Source organism: Caloenas nicobarica, chromosome 3 (genome assembly GCF_036013445.1).
Source record: "Caloenas nicobarica isolate bCalNic1 chromosome 3, bCalNic1.hap1, whole genome shotgun sequence".
Taxonomy (NCBI): Eukaryota; Metazoa; Chordata; class Aves; order Columbiformes; family Columbidae; genus Caloenas; species Caloenas nicobarica.
Genome location: NC_088247.1, coordinates 32,727,740 through 32,752,561, shown reverse-complemented (window position 1 = coordinate 32,752,561; position 24,822 = coordinate 32,727,740). Strand labels below are relative to the sequence as shown.

The 24,822-nt window shown below is 39.9% G+C and overlaps 1 protein-coding gene across 2 annotated transcripts in view; it reads right to left on the bottom strand.

The window, feature by feature from the left end:
• The window catches only part of KCNQ5 (potassium voltage-gated channel subfamily Q member 5), a 287,542-nt gene that overhangs the window by 55,468 nt on the left and 207,252 nt on the right, over window positions 1-24,822 (bottom strand). For both annotated transcript variants that reach the window (XM_065630523.1, XM_065630522.1), the window contains exon 3: window positions 15,259-15,385. In XM_065630523.1, the coding sequence (XP_065486595.1) occupies window positions 15,259-15,385 (127 nt within the window). The remainder of the gene's footprint in view (window positions 1-15,258; window positions 15,386-24,822) is intronic.

The window sequence follows — 24,822 nt, the reverse complement described above, 5'->3', positions numbered from 1 at the left end:
CAGTTTAATATCATCCATTGAATTATATCATCTGAACATCTCTAGCATAATTTGGGAGAGGCAAGAAGCTGAGTTCTACACGTCCCACAAAAAGCTGAGTAGATTTACAGCAATAAAGCCTCAATTTTACAGGGAAAACAAGCCTAAATAATATCAAGAACAAAAAACCCCAAGCAATAAGAGATAATCTGGGTTTTGCATATACTAAAAATAATGGTGCTCAGGATCTTAAGTCCTGACAAAATTTGCTTTCAGCTATGTCTGAATGTAGCCTTTTTTTTTGGTCAGGGATTGTATCTCTCTGCTCAGATGCCAGACAGGTTACGATTAATCGTCACCTACTAGTAAAAGTAATTGGCAGGATATCTTCAGGAAATTCTTGGGATGGATGGTGCTGCTTGATTTTTGCAGATGTTCTTGTCACTCCAGCCAAAAGGTCTTTGCATTTTCAAATATATATCACTGTCTTGATGGAAACCATCTTAATCATCATTACAGGCAAAACAAGTTGGTGATTTCGCTTCCTTTTATAATCTTTTTTCAGGATGCAACACAACCTGGTATTTCTAGAAGTAGGAGAGTGAAATAGTTTTGCATATCAAGATAATTCACAGAGATAAACACAGATAAGTGTGAAAATTGACTTTTATTGCTGTTGAAAACCAGGAAGATAGGGAGGTATGGCAGTGGCACATAGAAGAGAAAGAAGCCTACAGAAATGTTGAATACCAGAGGTTACTATGTCTACTCTATTGATTTTATTTTCTTCTAACAATGGAACATTAGTCAGTGACTTCAGTTCTAAGGAGTCCACTAAAACTGATCTGTGCATAGAAACTTGGATTTTCCATATTCATCACCTGAGCAATACTTCAGTGAAGAGATCAAAAGAGCTGAACCATCTTGAACACTTCTCTCCATCTATAGTTTTCATTTGCAATGTATTGGAATCATCTGAGTAAGCAAAATATTTTAATGTGAAATGAAAGTGACCTCCTAGAAACGCAGACATCTTCTTTCTAGGATACATGCTAATTTTACACAGCCAAAGTGGGTCAATCTAGAAAAGCAGCTCACCAAAATGTAAGGCTGTCTTTTCTGGCAAAAAGAAAATGGTAGGAATTAAAATTATTTAAGATAAAATAAATTAAAATTTAAAACATGCAGATAAACTAATATATAGTATTATTTACATGATATATAAATGCCATATAATATGTAACAATGAAATAATAATATATAATATAAAATACACATGTATTTATATTATAAAGGCACCGCTGCATGGTGCTTAGTTGCCAGCTGGTGCTAAACCATGACACAATATGTTATAAAATGGGGCAGAGTCTGGTTGGAGGCCTGTATCTAGTGGAGTCCCTCAAGGGTCAGTACTGGGACCAGTATTATTCAATATATTTATCAACGACTTGGATGAGGGAATAGAGTGCACTGTCAGCAAGTTTGCTGATGACACCAAGCTGGGAGGAGTGGCTGACACAGCAGAGGGCTGTGCTGCCATCCAGCGAGATCTGGACAGGCTGGAGAGTTGGGCAGGGAAACATTTAATGAAATATAACAAGGGAAAATGTAGAGTCTTACACCTGGGCAGGAACAACCCCAGGTTCCAGTACAGGTTGGAGAATGACCTATTAGAGAGCAGTGTAGGGGAAAGGGACCTGGGGGTCCTGGTGGACAGCAGGATGACCATGAGCCAGCACTGTGCCCTTGTGGCCAAGAAGGCCAATGGCATCCTGGGGTGGATTAGAAGGGGGGTGGTTAGTAGGTCGAGAGAGGTTCTCCTTCCCCTCTACTCTACCTTGGTGAGACCTCATCTGGAATATTGTGTCCAGTTCTGGGCCCCTCAGTTCAAGAAGGACAGGGAACTGCTGGAGAGAGTCCAGCGCAGGGCAACAAAGATGATTAAGGGAGTGGAGCATCTCCCTTATGAGGAAAGGCTGAGGGAGCTGGGTCTCTTTAGCTTGGAGAAGAGGAGACTGAGGGGTGACCTCATCAATGTTTATAAATATATAAAGGGTGGATGTCACGAGGATGGAGCCAGGCTCTTCTCGGGGACAATCAATGACAGGACAAGGGGCAATGGATACAAACTGGAACACAGGAGGTTCCACTTAAATATGAGAAGAAATTTCTTCTCAGTGAGGGTGACGGAACACTGGAACAGGCTGCCCAGGGAGGTTGTGGAGTCTCCTTCTCTGGAGACATTCAAAACCCGCCTGGACGCCTTCCTGTGTAACCTCACCTAGGTATTCCTGCTCTGGCAGGGGGATTGGACTAGATGATCTTTTGAGGTCCCTTCCAATCCCTAACAGTCTGTGATTCTGTGAAAATAGGTTATATTTAACGTATTTTCAGTGTCATGGAAAATAAACTCCACATTAAACTGCAAGCATGCTTTAGCAGACCAATTCAAAGGTTTTAGAACTGCAAACACTGTGAGAGTCAGTCACAGCACCATGTCCTGATGCTGAAACTCTGGATTTGATGGGAGCTCCCAGCGTTTGGTGCTGGGGATGGGGTCAGCTCTGCAAAGCGGTTTTGTGCCAGTGGGGCTGCACCCCATGGTGTGTCACTGGTGAGCCCGCCTGTGCGAGGATAGACTGCATTGAGCTCCAGCACAGCTGCAAGACGTTTGGGACCTTGTCCTGGCACCTGGAGGTGTCACCACACCCTGGCGCAGGTCCCAGCCAGCATGTACCTGAGCCACGGCGAGAGCGTCTGCCCGACTGAGGTTGGCAATACCTGATGGAACGTGACATGGTGGCAGCTCAACTGGCTCCTCCACGGCACATGAAACAGGACAAATAAGTGTGTAAATCCCTGCCACCCACCCCCAACACACACACAGACACTGCAAAGCAAAGTGGTCCAGAGGAACATGAACCACACCTGCCACCTAAAACTGAATTCGCACATGCTTCTGCTAAAGATCTGTTTTTAAGCTGGTCCAATGCATATTTCTTCAGCCTATCCTAATGAAAAATGATTAGCTTAAGATTTCTTGTCTCAATCACAGACAGGAGTTGCACAGTCTTTCTAAGTGGAACACAAGTGGAACACTTTCTTGCTGGAACACAAGAGGTTCCACTTAAATTTGAGAAGACACTTCTTCTCAGTGAGGGTGACAGAGCACTGGAACAGGCTGCCCAGGGAGGTTGTGGAGTCTTCTTCTCTGGAGACATTCAAAACCCGCCTGGACGCCTTCCTGTGTAACCTCACCTAGGTGTTCCTGCCCTGGCAGGTGGATTGGACTAGATGATCTTTCGAGGTCCCTTCCAATCCCTAACATTCTGTGATTCTGTGATTCTGTGAAGTCAAGGAGGAGAACTATGCCATGTTTCTTCTATCTACCAATAGCAGCACCAGTAAATCCCTTTCTTCACAGGCACCTTAGTATGCCTCCACTACACCTTGAGTAAAGCTCTTTACCATACAGTGCAATCATATGTTGCCCTCAAACAAAATACAACAAAACTGGAAACTAGTCAAAGACACTTGTTAGCAGAGTTAACCAAACACAAGAAATTTGGAATCTGCAGGTCAAACAAGTTTTGAAACTGAAAACAAATAATATTTTCAAAGGGTGAATACTGGACATATTTAGAATAAAACTAAATATTCCCCTATGAAATTCCAGAATGAGGAAGATGGGTCAGATTTTTGTTTTCTCATTTTTTTAACCAAGGTTTATAATGAGATCCTAATTCCATCCCCAGAAAGGGATCAACTCATGTTACTCATTAATATGCCAATGTACTAAAAGTATATGTACACCGTTCCTGTGTAAGAGTAGCACACTTTCAGGTCATGATGACACATACATCAAAATACGTAATTTTACCTTTTGTTGTAGATAGCCAAAATATTCTGCTGTGGGCTGAGAATCACAACAGCTCAATAAATACTGAATTTTAAATTGTGGTTATGGTCACCATTTTTGATTCAGTCCAGATAAGAACAACAACATTAACGGGAACATTTCACCTGTCTCTGTACTGCTAGCAATTAAAGTTCATGGCCCTGCTGAGAACATACTCTGTCTATGGACCGAATAAGTCCTCAACAAGTATCTTTATATTATTAACAGCTGGCTCAATAAATCTCAAAAATCTAAGGGCCTCCTGCAAGCTAAAATTAAGTTCAATTGCAAGCCTATAATGGATGTATATTTTATTAGCCTTTTTCAATAATTGATCTTTAACAATATTAATAAGCACCTGCCAGAAGGAATAAAGCACTATTTTTCCAGGAGTTTTATTTGCCTTTGTCTGACAGAAACACATTTAAAACCATATCTCTGACCCAGTGGTCACCAACCCAATTTCTGTCTAACCAGAGAAACAAACCATCAGTAACACATGCAAATCCTTCCCATAAATCTTCACTTATTCTGCCCAGAAACTTAGAAGCCCTAGGAAAACAGGGTTTGCTAGTCACTTTACTATGTCTGAGGCTTTTTTGGGATGATAGTAGACCATAGTGAAAAAGGCTTTTGTTGTGGAGAGAAAAAAACCTGAAGACTTCTGGAGTGAAAGGCAGCAGGATGGATAAGCAGACACACACACATCTGATAAATAAAGAGGCTCATCAGGTTAGACTGTAAGAAAACCACAAAGTTATCAGCAAGAAAAAAACCAAAATAACTACAGGCATGGCAAGACTTGTGTATGGAGAAAAGGCTGAATAATTTAGGAGTGGTTAGTCAGAAGACAGATGTGAGATGGCAGATAGAGGTATGCAAAGTAGCAGAAGATAAGAAGGTCTGTTGGATGCCTCCTATTTACCCTTCCTTACAAAAGTGAGATCAAAAGACAATTCAAATCTGATAAAAAGAAGTGCAACATGCAATTAACTTGTAAAATTCATTGCCACAGGATGTAAAAGTATAACCTGGGAAAATTAAAGAAAAAAATGGATGTTTCTCCCTGAATTACTGGAATTAGATTTTTCAGAGGATCCAAATTGCCATATGGTTCAATCACTGGTTACCCAATGTTCAAACAAAAATATTGTGTGTTTGGCTGTTTGGGCTGCAGGTATTAACACCTTTTTTAGAGGTATCTGGCACTAGCCAGTATGTAGAAAGACACTGAATGGGGCTCCTACATGATCCATCCCAGCAGGGGAAGCAGTTCTGCCTCCATGATGGGTTGTCGTAGGCAGGAGCTGCCCTTTCACAGCCTTTTCAATTGTACTCCAAAATCTCAGGGAGGGCCAGGAGGGCAAGGTGTTGAAGTGTCCATCTAGTGCATTCCCAGGTTGTGCATAATGTGAAGGTGATGCAGTGGTATGTGAGCAGAAAGGCCAAAAAAACCCGTGGGAACAGAAAAATCCTGGGTGTGGGGGTGAAAGTGGACAGGCAAAAACTGAGAAGTAAAGGTGATGAAAAGAGCAGGGGAGAGAAGAGCATGCATCTGAGGGAGAGAAAAAGCATGTTTGTAGGTGGAGAGGGAAGAGACAGTATTAATGATCTGTTCTCACATTTGCAGGGTTGGAGAGAACACGAGGCATCCAGTATCTAGCTGAGGTATCTAATGCAGGTTTTGAAGGCAGGAACATGGGTTCCTTAGTGCTGACTGAAAGAGATTAATTCTTCAGTTTTCTGAGCCGTCCTCTGGAGGCACACACCTCTGTCTGCTGCCTAAAGCCAGAACTTGCATTCCCAACCTACACAACTATTTTGGATGCTTGCACAGTCAGTGTGAGTGCCTCCTGGGACTCCTCTGTTTCTGTAAATACAGAGTTTACTCAGACAACATGGAAACAGATTTCCAGCCACTTTTTACCCTCAGCTGTTACCCTGCTTGCAATTTGTGTGTGGGTAGCCTAAGAGGGACCACGGTGCCAACAAGAAACTTTAAATGTTTTGAAGAACACTAGTGTGGGGCACCTCGTGGCCACCCTTGAGACTTCCAGGTGTAGGAGATACGAAGAAAGAAATAGAAGCTCTGTTCAGTGCCTGTCCAAGAGGGAAAAAAGCATTATCTGGTAGCCCTCTCACAAACCAAACAGGAGGCAGTCCCAAAATGAGATCTTCAATACAGTGGATCATGCCACTCTGTGTGACAACCTCTCCACTCTGCCTTGTGACATTTCCATCTGAAACGAAGCAGCCCCCAGCATGGGGGTCTCAGGATCAGGCTGGGCTGGCGAAGGGGAGCCCCAGGGCTGAAGGGGCCGAGCCTTGGCCTTGGCTGCTCCCAAGGTGGTGGCACACAGGCCCTGGGGCACCAGGACCGGGTGGCATGAGGCTGGAAGCAAGCGGCTGGAGCTTTCTCTTTCTGCATCAGGCACGGCTTAGGCGAGCCTCAAATAAGCCTTTACATCATTTCGGAGTTTACATAGGTTGCTGTAAAACAGACCGGGTGGACACCTTCCTTACATCTGTTATTGACAGCAATATCATCTACCAGCGAAAAGGTCAAATCCTCTCTTTTGAGAATTATCAGCACAAGTTTAAAGGTAAAAAATGTAATTTTTCTTTAGGAGGAGACTACGGGTTATGGGAGCCCAGTGCTTAAGCGGTAGGGGTGGGAAAGGAGGAAATTAAAATGTGCAGAACATGCCCAATTTGCCATCTAGAAATATGCAAATATTTCTACTTAGCTGTATTAAACTTAAGATATAAATACTGTAACTCTGTTACACAATGTAACAATGTTGTTACATTGTCAAATCCTTCCTAATTGCTGTATCTAGCACAGCAGCTGTAAAAAGGAGGAACTAAAAAACTGTACTTGCTCTTCTTGTACACAAGTCTTTCTCTAATGTAGCAGTTGGAGGGTAACCATTCGAGGCAGGATCATAAAAATAGAGATTTCCTGCAATTCCCACTGGACTACTCTGCCCATCTGTCACGTTAGCAGTGCTAGTGGCAACACACAGTTCTCCGAAGGGATGTAAAAGAATGGAAACATCTGTGGAAACCGAATTTCTTCAAGCTTCGTGATCACTAATAAGCTAGTTGCAAGGCTGGGTGAAGACACCTGGCAAACAATTTGACTATACTAAACACAACAGTGGGCAAAGCTTGTGTTTTAAACTGTCAGCATTGCCAGCTAACAAACTAAAGCTCAGCAGATACCAGAAAACTGCATTTGAAGAAAATAACACTATCTCTAAAGTAACTGAAAATGCCTATTTTTCTAAATGACAATACAGCCAAGAAAAATGCAACCACCATTTTTAACTGACTGCACTTCTGGCCCTTTTCCTGGAGACCTCACTCACACACAGACGATCTGAACAGAAATTAACTAGTTTTCAGCAAAGACAGCAATGAAATCACAAAATTGGATAGGTGTTAGAGTAATAATTGTAAACTAGAAGCACCAAAGAGACAGAAAGACATACAGCCAATATACGATAGCAGCATGCTGCACGGTGAATGTAAAAGGAACAAAGTGATCTGTGCAAAAGGATTATTAAATGTGTTATTATTACTGAAAAGTGTGAAGGAGCTGGTTGTGCACAATACAACACCTACGGTGATCATTTCTCACTACATTTCCCCTGTTTGCATAGCGCTTTCAAACCAGTCTACAAAGATTCCTGCAGTATATGCCAAGTCGATAACTCCAAAGACCTCTTGAAATATCTTCATTTGTGTTCACAAGGGTGAGGCTGGGACACCATGAGAGAAAGGACGATTTGATTGACTAACACCAGCAAGAGTAGTCAATCATGGCTCAAACAGTCAGACTGACAGTTGTCCAATGTACCCCACTGAGGTATTAACGCTGAAATTTATGTTAACATGCTGCCGAAGCACCCCTGAGTAAGTATAGGCATGTTAGTAAAATAGAAGTCATGCCGAAAGCGGCTTTTGAAATAAAGTGGTACCACATGCCAGGGATACCACAGCCCTGTGAGAGGCGGCACGTGTGCCAATGATAAAGGGCACTTGCAGAAGTCCAAAATAGCAAACACCTAGTCTAATGGGATGCTATTTTGGACCAATATGGAAATGTGCCTAAACGATTCAGATTTTTGCCTGGAGAGCAGAATTTGCTGCTGCAAAAGCAAAACCTGCACAGCCACTGAAGTGGCAATTCCTCTCACAGAGGAGCTACGGGAACCAGCTGACGATGATCCGAGATGGGAGTTACAAGGAATGTCACACACCGAAGCAGCTGACCTGCAGCACAACATCTGGAAAGAAGCCAAGAAAGTTGAGTATGTCCTTGTACATCAACCAGGCTCTGACATGTTACTCACTTCATTAAAAATATATATTTTTTTTTTCCCTAGGAACAATAAAATTTGAAAACCTGTTGTACTGCTTTTCATATGCTGAGGTAGGCAGGTAAGTGCATTTGGCACAATCCTGTCCACTTCTAACTTCCACACCAGTGCTTACATTAACAATTACTTAATTTTGGATTGGAGAATTTACTTTTATGTATGGAAATTTGAGCAACTGTCTTGTCTATGGATATGATGGGAATTCAGCCTAGTAAGGCAGGATATGAATATCTCAAATCAAATGAAGACAGGTAGTGAAAAGAAAGGTATTTCTATAAGCATCTTCATATACTGGGTATCTCTAGTAGCAACAAGTTTAAAGCCAGTCCCTAAAAAGTGTGAGCAAAATTGAACATACCAACTCTGAAACCAGAAAATATTGACTGATTCTAGGTCTATCAGTTGCTTACCTCCTTCTTACTGCATATTTCCAAGTCATTGAAACTTCGTGGCTTATAAGTAGCACTGGAAGTTCTATAATATACATTTATACCATGAAATATTTTATAATACATATTATTTAATAATATTTAATAATAACAACAATTATTATTACACTACAAGACGTTTTCTGAAATTCAAATATGAGATATCATCAGTCGTTTGAAAGACTCCATGAATCATTTACAGAATCTCAGTATGGACAGAGAACCTCATTATTTCTAACTCACTTGACTGTGACATTTGACTTCAGGAGACTTGCCTAAAAAAAGTGAACTGAATTAGGAATTGCTAAAGATTTTAGTGCGGGTACTGAATCCTATCAGTCTTGTTTGGAATGGACATAACTACCTTATGATTAGGCAAATATCTTCCAGCCTTATAAGAAAATAATTCTAATATCACAAGTAAATTCTTTTTAGTAAAAGGCCTCTGGCTTTTTAACATGCTTTCTATCATAAACCTGTCTTCATTCTCTGATTCTTCACATCCCAGTGCTCTAACCTATTTCATTCATTCTGGTGTGGATCTCTTCTAATTTGTACTGTTGGAAGTGTCCATTTACAAATGACTGATTATTCTTCAGATAAACAAAATCAAAGTTTCTCATGTAGCAGATGACTACAATTAACACCAGGTGACAGGGTAAAACAGCATCTCTCCCTGGACCAATTAAGAATTATTTGTTGATGTTTGGATAGTTTCAATGGGGATGAAAGATTGTAATTTCCTGCTCCAAATCTCCCAGAGCAAGAATTGAACCATATTTTATCCAGAAGGCAGAAACTGCATTATTGGCTATTTTGCATGTTTGAGAAAATGCTTCTGATTTTGATGATAAAGAGAAAAAGATCCAGACTGAATATAAAATGCCTATCCTAGGGAAAAGGGAATTGGTTTGTTTCTATGAATCACTTTGTTTTCAATTAATCATACCGATTGATATTCAATGAAAAATGATTTAATCAGAAATCTTACACGAGCCTTGTTGACTTCCTTCATCAGCAGATGTCTCACCAAATGCACAGAACAGGGATGCACAAAAATATCAGCCCTTGGATCAAAACCTCAGCCTCCAAGCCTCGGGAAGATGAAATGTGACACTACCCACAGCTGCCCAGCGGAAAGAAGTCGCTAGACGCACCTCACTCGGGTTGCCCAGGTCATGGTAGGCACTTAAAATGACATGGTAATGACACAAAAAAACATGCTAATCAACAAATACAGGCTGCTGAATTATTTAGCACATACCGGAAATTTCAACATGAACTGCATCATACCAAACTAGCAGGTTTCTTTTGAATAGCAGACATAGAACTTCTAGAAAGAAAAGACCAGAGCCTGATGTCTTTACTCATAGCAAATGGTACCTTACTCAGCAGCGAGGGAGGTACTCAGAGAAAGTAAATGTGAGAGAATAAGGCCCATAGATGATATTCAAAAGACATTATTTTTCCTGTGCATTTCTAAAAACTGTACTGCCAAGATTGTAAAACATGAAGATATGCCTCTAAATATTAGTTTTAAAAACCTACACAACTTGGAACTGTTTTAGCCTAAAGAGCACCTCTGTTCATTGCATATAATTATGACTGCTGAAATTATTTGAGGAAATTTCAATTTCCAGTCTTAATACTCCTCCTACTACTATCAGAGTATTTTCTGGAGTGAAGTGGGCAGCGTGTTCCTGAGATGAGTTCAAGTCAGGCTGGCAGGAGATCCCTCCAGCGTGGAATCTGCTCCTGCTGGAGCTTGGTTTTGCTGGGATTTATAATGAGATGTGATGTGAGATATGTCTCCTTGGTCAAGTATATACTTAATTACAAACCATCGCTGGGTTATTTAGAGTTCAAATTATACTGAAAAGAGGCTGTTTATATTGTTTATCATGAGAAGCAGATTTACTATCTGTCTGTATTTAAACTATATAATGTGTCTAAATACCAAGGTGACAGACACACAACCTATCATTACATAAATATATTGAATTAATTAAAATTAAAGGTTTAGCCGATCTTGTAGCACACTAGATATGGATTTGTTTATAAAGGTTTGGCAAAAGTGCCATATGATGGTTCATTACCACTCTAATTAATGAAAAATAGATCCAGTAATATGCAACAGCCGCTGCTATCATTTAATGCTCTGAAATGAGGTTTGTCAGCCACAAAGTTCAAGAGCCTGATTACAGATAATGGACTTAAGCTTCCTGTTAGGAATTTGTTCATTCTGCAACCTCAACAGAATTTGAACTTGTGACATTTCCATCATGCTGTAACTTGACTAGAGGTAAAATAGGAGCAGCTGTGGGGAAACTACTAATGGACTGACTGAAATACATGAAACCTTTCACTGGGCTGGACCACCAGGAAGTCTATTTGCCCTGGAGAAATGTTATATTACTAGAAGTGGGCTCGAATTTAAGGGCAAAAAAATCTGAAATAGGAGTTTCAAACCCCAAGTTTAAATCTAGAAGTCGCATGAAGTTTAGACACTAAAATTTGCTGCTTCCAGTGTTTGAAGGGAAGCGTGCTCACGGGCTCTTCACTTGCCATTGCTGGGCTTCCTCATGTAGGAGTCCCAAAGTCTCCTGCAGAGTCAGGGGCGAGAAAGAAGCTCCTCTGAAAGCCCAGCAGACTTTAGACATGCAGGTGAGATTGGCAGGATCTTACTCTTCTGACCCACAGCTTGTTATTTATTATTGCTCATTATTTTTATAACGTGCCACCATGTAGGAGCCACCCTCATAGACTGAGATTTCATTGTGAGGGTAAAACATCTCATGCACACAGGACTGTGCCCAGAAGTTTAATTTTGTCAGGTCACATGTCAGGTCACATCTAGGAAGCCCACTGCCAGAGAAAGGACAATGAGCTCTACATTTACTTCAGTGTCTCTGAATGGCTTGACAAGGGGGGTTGTAATACTTTTTTCCCAATTTAAAGACATGTCCTCTTTTGTCTGGGGAATCTTCAGGGAGCACGTTTCCTCCTAAGGCATGGGTAGACACAGGGTTCTTCCCGGGCATCAGTGTCCCTGGCCCTGGAGGCAGCAGCTGGGAGATGCCATGCCTGGATTGCTGCTCTTCTGCACAGTGTAACACACCAACATTCCTCGGCAGGGCTAACAGCCAGGCTTCAGACTGACAGACCCAGGAAATTTAGGATTTGCAGAAGTACGTCTGTAAGTATATTAAATACCTGGGAGGGCACATAGGTATGCCCTTTATGTTATGTACACAAGCTCGTATACAATGAGAGAAAGTGAGGGATGGCAGCTAAGTCCTGACATGGAACAAAATAGAAACCAAGGTTTAATGCTACATTATTATTTCCATTTTTACAGAAATAAACAAGGGTACAAAACTGTCAAATAACTTGATAGATGTAATTACTAACCTGGTAGCACTCAGCAATGCTTGATGAACTAATTTGTCAGGGTAGTGACATTGTAGGCACACTAACATAAGCACAGAGCTTTGGCCCTGAATATTTTTTTTCTGGTTATTACGTTATTAATGGGAAAAAATAAAGGCTGTCTGAATGTGACCCTTGAGGCAATCCTCAGATTTATTATTTCTAGCTCTTAGGCCATTTCTTTATGTGATTTGTGTTTGATCACAAAAATAATCAGAGAACAGATCCACTGGAGATATATAGCAGTTCTAATTAATAGTAAACAGACTAAGTCTTCTAAACCATTATTATTCCACTGTAACAATAAACAGAAAGAATAACTGAATGGATCACTAAGTAAATAATTAAACAAATGTATGAAAAGCAATAGGCCAAAACTGGCCATGTGCTTCTAAGGAGACCTTAGCACTGAGTTCACTGAGTTCCCCTTGAAGTCATCCTTTCTCCAGGCTGAACAAGCCCAGGTCCTTCACCCTCTCCTCATGGGGCAAGTGCTCCAGCACTGATCATCTTGGTTGCCTTAAATGAACTCCAGTTTATTGACATCTTTCATGTAGGGTGTTGGAAGGGGCAAATGGAGTGTAGTATTCGATACGTGGTCTAATGAGTGATGAGTGTCTTCATCTACTGATGGTGCTCTAGCTAATGCAGCCTGTTTGGCCTTTGCTGCTGGGGCACGGTTTGCCATGACTGCAAAGCCAAGGTGTTAGGCATGACTTGCTAAAGGTTCTTCCTCAAAAGACCAAATCTGAAGAGATGCTGAACACCAGGAACTCCCTTCAGGGACACTAAAGTCCAGAAAAAAACAATTAGCATAAGAAGAGATACACAGAATAATTAGTGGCAAGAAATTCAAGCTACTGGTTTAGTTTCCAGAAGCTGCGCTAGTAGCTGTACAGTGTTTTGCTGAACAAAGCTCCCTTTTCATCCAGTGAACCAACACAAGAAGTCATCCACAAGCAAAAGACTGTTGGCTACTAATTAATTCTGCCAGCAAGTGATGCAGTTGCAAGGGGGACAGAGAAGATGCTTTTAAGGCTAGAGGTTGCCTGTATGAACATAGGTGCAACAAGAAATCAGGTGGACTGCAGAGAAAAGAGGAAAAACCATAATCAAGTAAAACAAAGCCCAACACTCACCAAGGCCCATGCCAGGAGACCTGCCTGAACTATTTCACAAAAGGTAGGAGGGTAGCTATGTGCTGTTTAAAGGCAAGGGTGAAAATCTGCATCAGTCATCCCAAGACAACATGCAGAGCTTTTGACAAGGAAGAAGCCCTCCATTCACTTTTGCTGGCAATTAACACCTCAGACTAAAGTTAATCACTGGCAGAAAACTTGCCAGTTGAATGGAGCCAGGAGAAACAAAGAGAAACAAAAAGCTGAATCAAACAAACTGCTAGTGTTTCCAGACAACAGCATTTGGGACAGCAGCAAATCACTCTGAGATGTCAAATGTTTCTAGTAAGTTAAAATTCTTTAAAGATTTATATGTTTCTACTAAGTTCTAAATGGCTGAAGTAGGTTAACATTACCAAATTAAGAATCTGGTGCTTTCTTCCAATTGTGTGCTGGCAAAACCTGACTACTGCAAAGGTTCAGGTGTACCACAGAATCCTGGAATAAAGGTAAGTCTAGTTAAGGACGGCAGCCGTGTATGTTGATGCCAGGGAGAGTGAATGTCTGAATTTCTAGCTTTCCCTTGACAGGTGGCTGGTAAAGGCTGGGAAGATTTTTGAGTTTTCTTTCCACTTTCGGCTAGACATGTGAATCTCAGAGCAAGTGTGTGACCTGGCACCAGGCGGGGTGGGGTGAGGTACCTGCCCACCTCCCCTGCTGCCTGAGCAAAACAAGTGCCAATCCCAATACTTGCCCCTCTCCCACAGTGTCATAAAACAGCGTGGATGAGGTTAGTCTTTCCAAGGAGGAGACAGTGTGCGATGCCATCCACCTATACATGCATCTCTTGCTAAAAACCCTTTCTCTACTGTGGGAATTCCTCAGTGGGAGAAGGTATGGATTTACCAGGGAAAGAGGCAGAAGGCTAAAGCTTGCTTTATGTATTAGCCCTGACCAGTGCATCAGTCTGCTATGCCACGGGACACTGAATAACTCTTTTTTTTTTTTTTTTTTGACCAGGAAGGCATTCATCTACATGACAACTTGTTATTCACTGTTTACGCTGAGACCCATGTGTGTAACGGCTTTAAGCATGTGACTCCATGTGCCAGCTGCTGTATCGATGCATGGGAGAATGTGTTTCCTGCCCCTGTCGATCTATAAGTTAATTTAAGATACAGGTAGATTAAATTAAAAGCTGCAGAGAGGAGGAAAGTCGAGAGAGAAGTTGAGACATTGACATCCTGAAGTTCCACAGATGTTCTGTAAACAGAATTTGCTCCAAACCATTGGAAAAATAAGAAAGTATCAGATAAATTTGGTCAGCTATCCTTGATTTCTACCTTTGTTTTTTTCCTGCAGATTCTTTTTCAACATAGGGTTTTGCATGGTTGTAGGCTTATTCACCATTCTCACAGACAATTTCTAGAGCAAAAAGGGGAGGAACAGTCTCTTGGAATAGTTGTAGAAGTATGCTATGTCCTATGCCAGAGTCACTGGCTGAATAGATACCTGGACTGTCATGCATAAAGCAGCAATGCAGGAAGTAGGAACATTGTCAGAAGATTTTTCTAGGTAGGTTTCCAAACTCATTGCAAGGTACACGTGTCTGATCACAGAAGTTAAATAAGAGGAACACAGTGTATGCACGTATGTGTGTGGTACCTATGCATGTATATACAAGATGTGTAATATGTCCACTAAATGCATACAGCTCCCGTGATTTTCAGTGAGACCAGCTCTCAGCCCTTCCTTCTACCAATATACATGCCAGCTGTAGGACACGCATAGGAAAATGTCTTTTGGAGAACTTAAGAAAAATGGACTGACTGGCATTTAGGGACTTTGTGATTTTATATCTGGAGAAGCCCTGGGCAGATGACAGTTGACACACAGCTATTCTGAATTTACACAGAGTTACTGTAAACAGAGTCTGATTCCAGTAGTTTTCATTCAGAACGAAAACAGAAAGGGAGGGTGTTTATTTTTATCTTAAAATAAACTAGAGGTGGGACACTCACCTATTACACAGAACGGTTTCCTTGCAAAGCGCAATCTTCCTTGCCATCCTCGGTATCGACAGCAGCATCCAGCAGACCAGATACGAATAATAAATTCCAAACCAAAGACAACAATCATGACAAATTCCTAGAAAGGACAAATAAGAAAAACGCCTGTTACACATAACCAACACTGAAGTGCCAGGAAACTTACGACTACTGTGTGTGTCTAGCAATCCACCTTGAGCATCTGAAGATCCCAAACCAAACTTGGGATCCTGCTTCCCAGAATGGTTACACATTTACACACAGAACAGTCCCCAGACTTTCCTAGTGAATGGTGTAACTCTAACCCCAACAACATTAAATATCTGCTAAGATTGGCTACTAAATATGAAACACTGACGAACTGAATCGTACACAAAAAATATAAAAGCAAAATACTCAGTGAGTCTGGATACTGAGGATCAGACCTCAGGTAATTTAGACAGCTAGTGAAGAACATGTTATATATCCACATCCATAAAATTAGTTCTTAGTTTGATGGCTGAATGTTTTGGTAGATATATTATCATTGTAGGAATATACAGATGAAGTGACTGACATGATGCAAAAGCATTTAGGAAATCAATTTGTTCCCAGAAGTATGTTAAGATATATCCAAGTGTAATTACATACAATGGGCACGTAATTGTTTGTAAAACAGTAAATGGATGTTCACACTAGGCATAACTTTCCCTGGACAACTTGTGAATGAAAGCATTTAAAAATCTTGCCTTGCTTGTCTGGCTTGCTTTTCTTTCACATTGGAACCTTCTTTAAGACTGTCCATTTTAATAGCATCAACCTGTATTTATGCAATTGTCATTAGAATAAATTTTTCAGTACAACAATGAGGTCAACAGAGTTGCAGCAACAGAGATTGGAGCACAATTCAGCTCTAAACCTTAAGGAAAACTGAATCCCTACAATATGCAGTGATACACTACGTACACAGTGGTACGGAATATAAACTCAGATACTCTTCTGGAATACCACAATAAAGTTATGTGTTTCGAGATGATAAAATAAAAATTTGTGTGTTCACCAAAAGAAGGAGAAAAAGTACTTGGAGGAGCTTCTTAAACAGCTCATCAAGAAGAAGACGATTAAAGTTGTATTTTATTTGGCAGCTGAATGTGTTTCCATGCCCAGGAGAAAGCTGTTCCTTGTCAGCCAATTAATTTGTTATTCCTGCAGGATGAGGACTAGTGTGGTACTGGTCAGGAAGAACTGCAAATGAGTTAAACAGAGGAATATTTGCAAGCATAGGGTTTATCCAATACTTACTTTTTCCCAATAAACAGTTTGCATGGTTTTAGACTGTGAGATCCTATAACTCTACAAACTGATAAGGCTGTAAATATCACATATGTCAATTCAGACATTAATTCACCTGAACGAATGGCATTATTAACATTGTGTCATGTAATGGTGCTTCACTAGCTTATGATTAGTGGCCGTACATTGAAATATTGTGAATTTAATTTGCTTTTGCTGTCAAAGAACAATTTGAAAACATAGTATTTCTCCCTAAAATGTCAGCTTTTATAACTGAATCATATTGAAAGAGTTTTTAGAACCTTCTTCAGTGTCTTTGTTTCTAATTTTGTAAATCCCATATTGAATGCCTAAATTACAAAAGCAGAATGAGATCCCTCTGCTAAAAATGTCATATTTTTTGTTAGAAAAGAATATATGGAAAAATGAATGCAATTGTTTTTATTCATTCTGCTACAAGAAACTTCAACTTAATTCCATGGACAGAGTTATCGTACAACTTCAGAAAGGATTACGTGCAAAACTGAAAAACTTCTCCATATAGTAACAATAATTCTTAATAGTTGGCTATCATGTGGTATATGTCCTTATAGGAAATTCTGTGTAGGCCAAGAATAAAATGGACAAGAAGCCAACTGGAAAAATGGAAGAACATGTATTTTAGTTACTTAACTACCGCTCTTACAGTGGTAGTTAAATTATGAATTGTCAAATCTGTTTTACACCGTTAGTTATGTCTCTGAATTAACGGGGGTGGATGGCAGGCATCCATGCCATTTGACATCTAATTCTCTGCATGAAGCTTCTTCTTTGGGGCAGGGGTAAGAGATACCAAAAGCGAGGAGGCCAGCAAAGTGCAAAACATTCTTTGCTTCCAATTCCTATTTTCCTTGTTAAAATCTAATCACACCTCATTTGACTGAAGTTTGTCATTTCCCTGGAAAACAGACTCTGTGTACAGATGCATGAGAAACACCTCCAGCTTTGGAAGGACGCTGGAACGGTCATGGGCGTCTTAGAGGAGCCGATGGCACATGCGGGAGCGTGTCCTCCATCACAGGTCAGACCCCAGCGGGGCCTCTCATGCAGAACTGGCAAGGACAGAAAGTACTTAACGATTCCGGAGGGACTAGTCTACAGCTTCAATTCAGTTAAATTAGTATTAAAAAAAAAATGCGGGTAGAAGTTCGAAAGAGGTAATTTTTTTGGTAGTTTGCTATTCTTCCAGTCGGTGCTATGCGGTTTTGTATTCATTATCTGTGCTACCATTACCAATTACTATTTGCTGTGCTTGCTCAGTTATACAAAGAGGAAAAAGGTCGTTGTGTGCTGAAAGCACGTGTTTGAGAGTCTCTTGTACTACATGGTGTACTCATGTGTCAGAGGCAGAAATCCTATTTGTCTCTTGCACACAAACACATATACATGTACTAAAATAGAAACTTAACGGAGATATATCTGTTCTGAGACAGCATGAGGTAAGAATGTAAGATTCTTCCTGGAGATGCAATGTGAAACATCTTTGTTCATTCTTTGAGAAAAATAGTTATGATTTCTAGCAACACTATGAATTTATGCACAGTGATGTTATCTCAAAATTAACTGAAGCTTCTGCTATGTAAGTAAATTTTAACAACAGCCACTGTAGTTATACTAAGTGATCTCAAATGCAGTACATATGGCTCTGTGCACTGGAATGCTAGAAGAACTGCTGATTTTAAAAATACTATATATTATTTTCTTCAACACATATCAAATTTCTGGAGGTTTTAAAATACAGTATAAGCTTTAATAACAGAAAAAAAACATCGAACAAAGTGGAGATGGGGTTTCACACTTATTTTTGCAGTGTCTGAAATAGTGATGTTTCAAAATGACCCTTATATCCTGGTCATTCCTACTTGCTCAAAGAACAACTGATTTTGAAGGGAATACATATCACCATGTATAAAGTCTAAAGGAAAAGGATTTTCCTAGAAAACGTGAATGCATTGAAACAGAAACTTTTCATAGTAGTACATATGACAGTTTTGTTGTATTTTGGATTGGTTCAGGTTGGAAGCAGAGAGAAACAAAGAATTCGACACCACTGTGAAAAAAGTAATGTTTTAGTAATCAGTGCACTCAGCCACAATGTAAAGTCAAATCTCTGTCAGGGTTAATGCAGGCCAGGGAATGACATTATTTTTTCCTACGGCAGCTGCACAGTCATGAGGTTCTTAGTTTTCCATGGAAAAAAATTGGGAGGATGCAACCCAAACAAAATCAGGATTTTTTTTTTTTTTTTTTTTTTTTTTTACATTTCATTAGAAATGGCTTATTACAAAACTAAGCATAAATCTAGGCTTTTAAATAATTTGATTTTAGTTCCTTAGCAATTGCAACAGAAAATCAGAACATAATTGGAAAGGCATGTGATGGAAAAATCATTAGACATCATATGATTTGTAGGCTTGCTGTAAAAACGATGCATTCCAAGTATCTCTGTCCTATGTATAATATGCTGGAACCTCATTAATTTTGGATTACTTATGAGATATGAATAACATTTACATCAGAACAGGAAAATCCTGCACTGTTGATAAATCTGGCCTCCTTCAAAATTCAGCAAGGCTGTATTTGAACTGATGAGCAAGCTTAGACTCACTGGAAACCTAACCCATCACTTCCTAGGTAGAGCAGGGATGATTTGGCCTTTGTCATTTCGTCCTTTTCCCCTATCTTGTCATCTTTTTGCAATCACAGCGGCATCTGGCCCTGCACCACAGTTACCACAATCGGTAACTTTTTGGGCTATTTAGGCTGACAGTAACTGATATGGCAGTGGTTCGGACAGTGGAAATTCTTTCTTCCTTCTCAAAGCACGGTTCATCCAGACTGATGAACTTTTCATTCTGAAATGTTTCTGCATACAGAGCTCCAGTTGTTACAGGGAACTATGCAAATGCAAGAGAAGCAAGGCGCTCTGCTGCTGGAGCAACAAGGGTCACACAAGTGGCAGGAAAGGAAAATAAGATGTCATCCGGAGCAAGGTTTCTATTAACAAAAGGTCCTGGAGGACTCTAAGGAACAGGGTTGACAATTACTTAAATCAACCATACTTTGTACAATACAGCTATGATAAGCACTTTTTATTTCTTTTTTTCCTATCTAATTAGGATACAAGTGATGATTTGTTGAAATTGTCTACATTAATATGCTTCTCAGGTAGTTTTTAATGGTAAGGATTTTCCTTAGCATAATATTATAACAGAAAAAAAAAGGTTTTATCACAGCTTTCTTGTTCATTAACTTAACTACTTATTAACACTGTAAATGATTTGCTGCTGCTGTAATCAAGTGCCTTCATTGTAGACCACCATTTTTGGGAATTAGAGCCATTGTCGAGACGAGAAAACGACCAGGTTGAGCACTCTGTGCTGTTCTTCTAGAATGCTCTTGGTTATTTACCAATGTATAAATGAGCTGAGGTTTGGACATAAGAAATCTGCCCACAAGGAAATGGCTCTGCTGTTACTTTAATTATATTTCTTGTATGGAAATTGTGTTGTTAAGTATTCTAAAGTCTAGTGAAGTAGGACAACAGAGCTGCAGACTGATGTAAGGAGCTGCCTGCCTTGAGGTCATAGGAGAACTGGGTCTACAAGTGATATTGCCCGATTAGAACAAATCAAATTAATCCCCTGAAATAAGGTTTAATAAGGCCAAAAGTGTTTCCCTACCAAAGACAACATCTCTGCAGTGTAGCTGCACTGCAGAGGCTCATGTGGTGTAAATCAGCACAGCCTCACTGCACTAACATAACAGCAGGAAGAGGAGGAACAATGACACAGCTCGGGAAGCGTCCCCTCTTCCCTAAAAACTCATCAACAGGGAAGTCCACTGATTCCAAATCAGTTGGAAAACAGGGAGAATAAACAAGTTCTCATCCTTCAATTTATGGGTGACCTGTTTAAGAATGTCACCAACTACTAAAATCTCTTTATCGTGACACATAATGAATAGTTGATACTATTCAAATAGAAATGCTTTATTATCGTCAAAGAGGATGAGATTGTTTTCTCATTCAATTAAAGAAAGAACATAACACCTCAGCTTCTGCATCCCTTTCTCAAGCAAAAAAACCTTCTACTGATTCAAAGTACCGAGTACCAGAGTTGGACTCTACACATTAAACAGATGCTATTGGGATGCAAGAGAAACTGCAACACTAGTCTGTCTCAGAGAAACCCCAGGAAGGTTTGAGCTTCAAATAGTTGTGATGCAGAGCTGGTGTAGGACTAGGGACACTTCTGTTACACTGGCTGGTTTCCAGATTAAAATCAGCAGATATGAATATGTGTGTGCATTATTGTTCAAAATAATAGTATAATTTGAATATACATTTTTATTATTCCAGATTCAGCATTAGAAGGGGAGATCTTAGATCTAAACAGCTAACAAGTATATTTACACACAAATATGTACACTTAAGGAGCTAATGTTTTAATTCTTTCCAACCGCAGTTCAACAGTGGGAGAGGCAGCTATAAATCTGAAAACATAACCCAGAATAGACCCTATTAGTGGCATATAAATCACAACCAGAGACTTCAGTTCAACTCCCAGTGCAAGACACAATAAGCATGAAATGGAATTTATGCACCTTTTTATCATTTATTAGTTTTATAATGAATGTGATACTTCCACTACAGTTGCTTTTCCAAATTATGATTAAGATTTCTCATGCTTATTGAGAAACCTTTTCTGTGCCTTTTAATCTAATACAGAGCTACAAGTCTATTGATATAATATTAAAATCCAGTGTTATGCTTAGTTTTAATTAGTCACATGTTATATAGGATTTCTGCTATCCAACTCCCTTTTAGCTTTTTCTGTTTATTACTTGAAATGGCACCTATCAGTTGTGCTTCTTTATTCACTTAAAACAGAAAAAAACCCAGAATTTTTATGTCAAGTAAACCCAGTTTTGAATCAGATTGTAAAAGCTGGCACCAGAATTAGGTAACTGCCATTTAATTATGTTTCTTATCATTTCTTATAGAGTAAATACAAGTATTTACTGTATGTTCCTAGCACTGAAACCGGGCTCACCTTCCTCAGCACCCACAAAGGCAGGACAGACACCCTTCTGCCCCCCCAGAGCAGCAGACCCACTTCACGCCACCATTACCATGTCAGTGCATGTGCGAACAAACACATCCCAAAACTCATTTTGCCTTTCAGCCTTTGGTGGATGTGGTTCTTTCAAGAACATGCCGGTGATCACTGAAAACCCTTTCTCAAATTGGGAAAATAGCAAACGCTGACTTCACCACCCCACATGTCTCTCCTGCTCTTCTCCAGATACAACATCATCCTTAAATACGGTGTTTTCCAGCCATTTTCACCCACTGCTTTGTGCGAGATCATTTGTTTATATGTCAGGTACAACCACACTTCTGAGAGAATTCCTGAAAGGAGATGACAGCCATAGAACTCACACTATAGAATAATCTACTTTCCAAACAACATCGTATTCTGCTTTGTGCTTGTTCATATTTTTATTCTCAGCAGTGAGGTATCGGGGGTAAATGGTCTTGTTTTGGTCTTACAATTATCTGCATATTGAAAACAATGAAGCTCGGCACAGCTGTACCCAGGCCTTGAATTTCCTTTGTGATTTCTTCACACATTTTTTTCCTCTGTAGTCACGTTTCTGATGCCATACCTCACAGGCAGACGTTCAAGCACGTCTCTGTAGCAACACAGCTCCCAAATCTTCCTTTTGAAATGTTTGTGAAGAATTCGGTATCTTTTGCCGTGTCCAAAAGGAACACGGAATGGGTGCCAAAGCCTGAATCCTTTTATGCTCTGGCATCCATGTTAATTTTGCATTGATGCAAGGTTTTTAGGCTAATTGTTACGGTTGAACACATGTATGTGAACTAACCAATAACATTTGACATACTGTATGGCAGAGCGGGACGGGATGGCTATTCTTTTACTTTTTGGTCTTAGCATGTTTGGAGTTGTTAAATCCTAGAGACTCTGCAAATGATATTTGCTGTGACCTTTTTGAGAGTGATTTCTTCTTGCAGTTTCCCAGTTTGCAAAGTTCATTAACAGAGTTTGCCTAGGAGTACATCAAGACATGGTTTTACCACTGGGAGACCTATGGGCACCTGGGATAATATACACTGAAACGTTTCCAGTACCAAATGTATTCAGAAAGCAATTTTAAGAAAGTGTTTTCTCACAGTTGGTAACTTGGCAAAATGGACCTGGAAGGCACTTTACCCAATCTCCCAAAATCCTGCTTATACAGGATTTTTCAAGTTATTAACTTCTGTCATCTCACCAAATATTTCTGTTACTTGAACTAGTCTTTGGTTACAATATTTTTATTCAGTTCCTTAAGTTCAGCGAAAAAGTTTACTTGGTCCTCTCTTTTCAGTCCCATAACTAGACTATGAGAGCCAATACATCAACTCTTGTGTTTACAAATGATGTCATTCGCTAAGTGTTTCGCAGCTTTTCCTATTATCTTTTTTTCAAGGCTTACGGAATTTTGGTCTCCTGAAAAAAGGAAAGAACAAACTCCTTCCACATCCTCTCAAAAACATACATATATCTTTGTGAGACATTCATTTCCTGTGATCATATCATCATATGGTGCAATCAGCCAATTCCTGTCTGGTTCAGATTTGATACCAAAGTTGTTATCCTGTCCATGACACAACACCCTTTCCCTAGGCACTCTGTGGAAGCCTACAAGTTTAAAATTGCCAGTACTTATTTTGCTAATTCATCTTTTTAGCTCGCCCACAGTTCACAGTCCTCAGGACTGGACGTAGTTCCAGTGTGTGTCTGTGTATTTACCATCATCTACACCTTAAACCCTCCTTGGATTTTGGTATTATAGGTATGTCTGCTCCAGATCCTTCCAGATATTTTTGATATTTGCCTGTATTTTGACACTTACTTACTTGACTTTGCAGTTTTTAAACCGTATCTTGTGAACGGATTTCTTCTCTCACTTGAGGAAAGTTCACATTTTGAGTGTAGTGAGCTATGTCTTTGCATGGCTTGTCACATCTGTGCAAAGTGACTGAGTGGATTATGGTTTCTGTACACCACTGAGATGACGGGTGTTCCCCAGGTTTCCAAACAGCTTTCACATCACTTACGTTCTGCCTTTCTCAGCATTCTTTTCCTTCTGACATTTAGTGCTTCGTAGACATTTTCCTCACATATTATTTATAACCATGTCATTTGGCTTTCCTCTGGAGACATATTCTGCACTTCCATTTGGCAAATCAATATTTCCCTAACAAGGGTCAGGTCTGAATTTCTGATAGAGAGTTTGATATCCATCCATTTTTACTGTTGCAATCTAAATTGTTTGCTGCCTGTTTTAAGGAGGTAGCCCTTTCTCTCCATATAACAAATTTGGATCCTTATCAAACTCTGGCGTGAAGCCAAGAAAATTCAATACCTCAGAGTCTAGCATAAACTATTTCAAATCTACATCTATGGAAAATGTCACACTTATGACTTGGAAGTGGTTTCCCATGCTACTTTGTTATTACTTAAACTGATAAAAGAAGGAACACACGTCATGGAAGAGCAGCTGTTGTGCAAGGAGTGTTGCTCATTTATGCTTCAAGGAGGTCAAGGACAGTTGGTTCGGTCCTTCAGTACAATGTGCTGATTAGCCTACAAGGAGACATGCTTTTCCCTCCTCAAAGAGTTATATCCCTATTAATCTGAATCCTGACACGCCATCACTAACATTTAATCCTCCCCATTTTCTACTCTTAATCTCAAAATCCTCCTAGAGATTCCGTGCTCTCCTAGAGAAAGTGCTCCCTTGAATGGCTGTCTAAAAGGCTTTTTTTTCTGAATAATATGGACAATCTTTTTGCTTTTAAGAATATGTTCTCCACCTCTGAATGCTAGTCCTCTCTGTGTTGGGAAACAAAGGGAATCAGAAACTGATCGTTCACAGTACTAGTGTCTTCTCTCCTCAATTTCTGCATATAGCCATATAATGTCATGGACAAGATAAGCTAAGTGACAGCTCTGTAACAAGAATATGAAAGAGTGTAATGTACCTATCAACACTGGCTTTCTTACTACAGGTTAGTCATTTTAATGTTAAAATTGTACCAGGTCATGAGTTCTGATACATTTAACAGTGTTTGTGGGTTTGCTGTTTCCATCCATCTTTCTTCATTGCACAGTACCACCCATTTCTCTACACATGTCCTGTTCATTCAGAGAG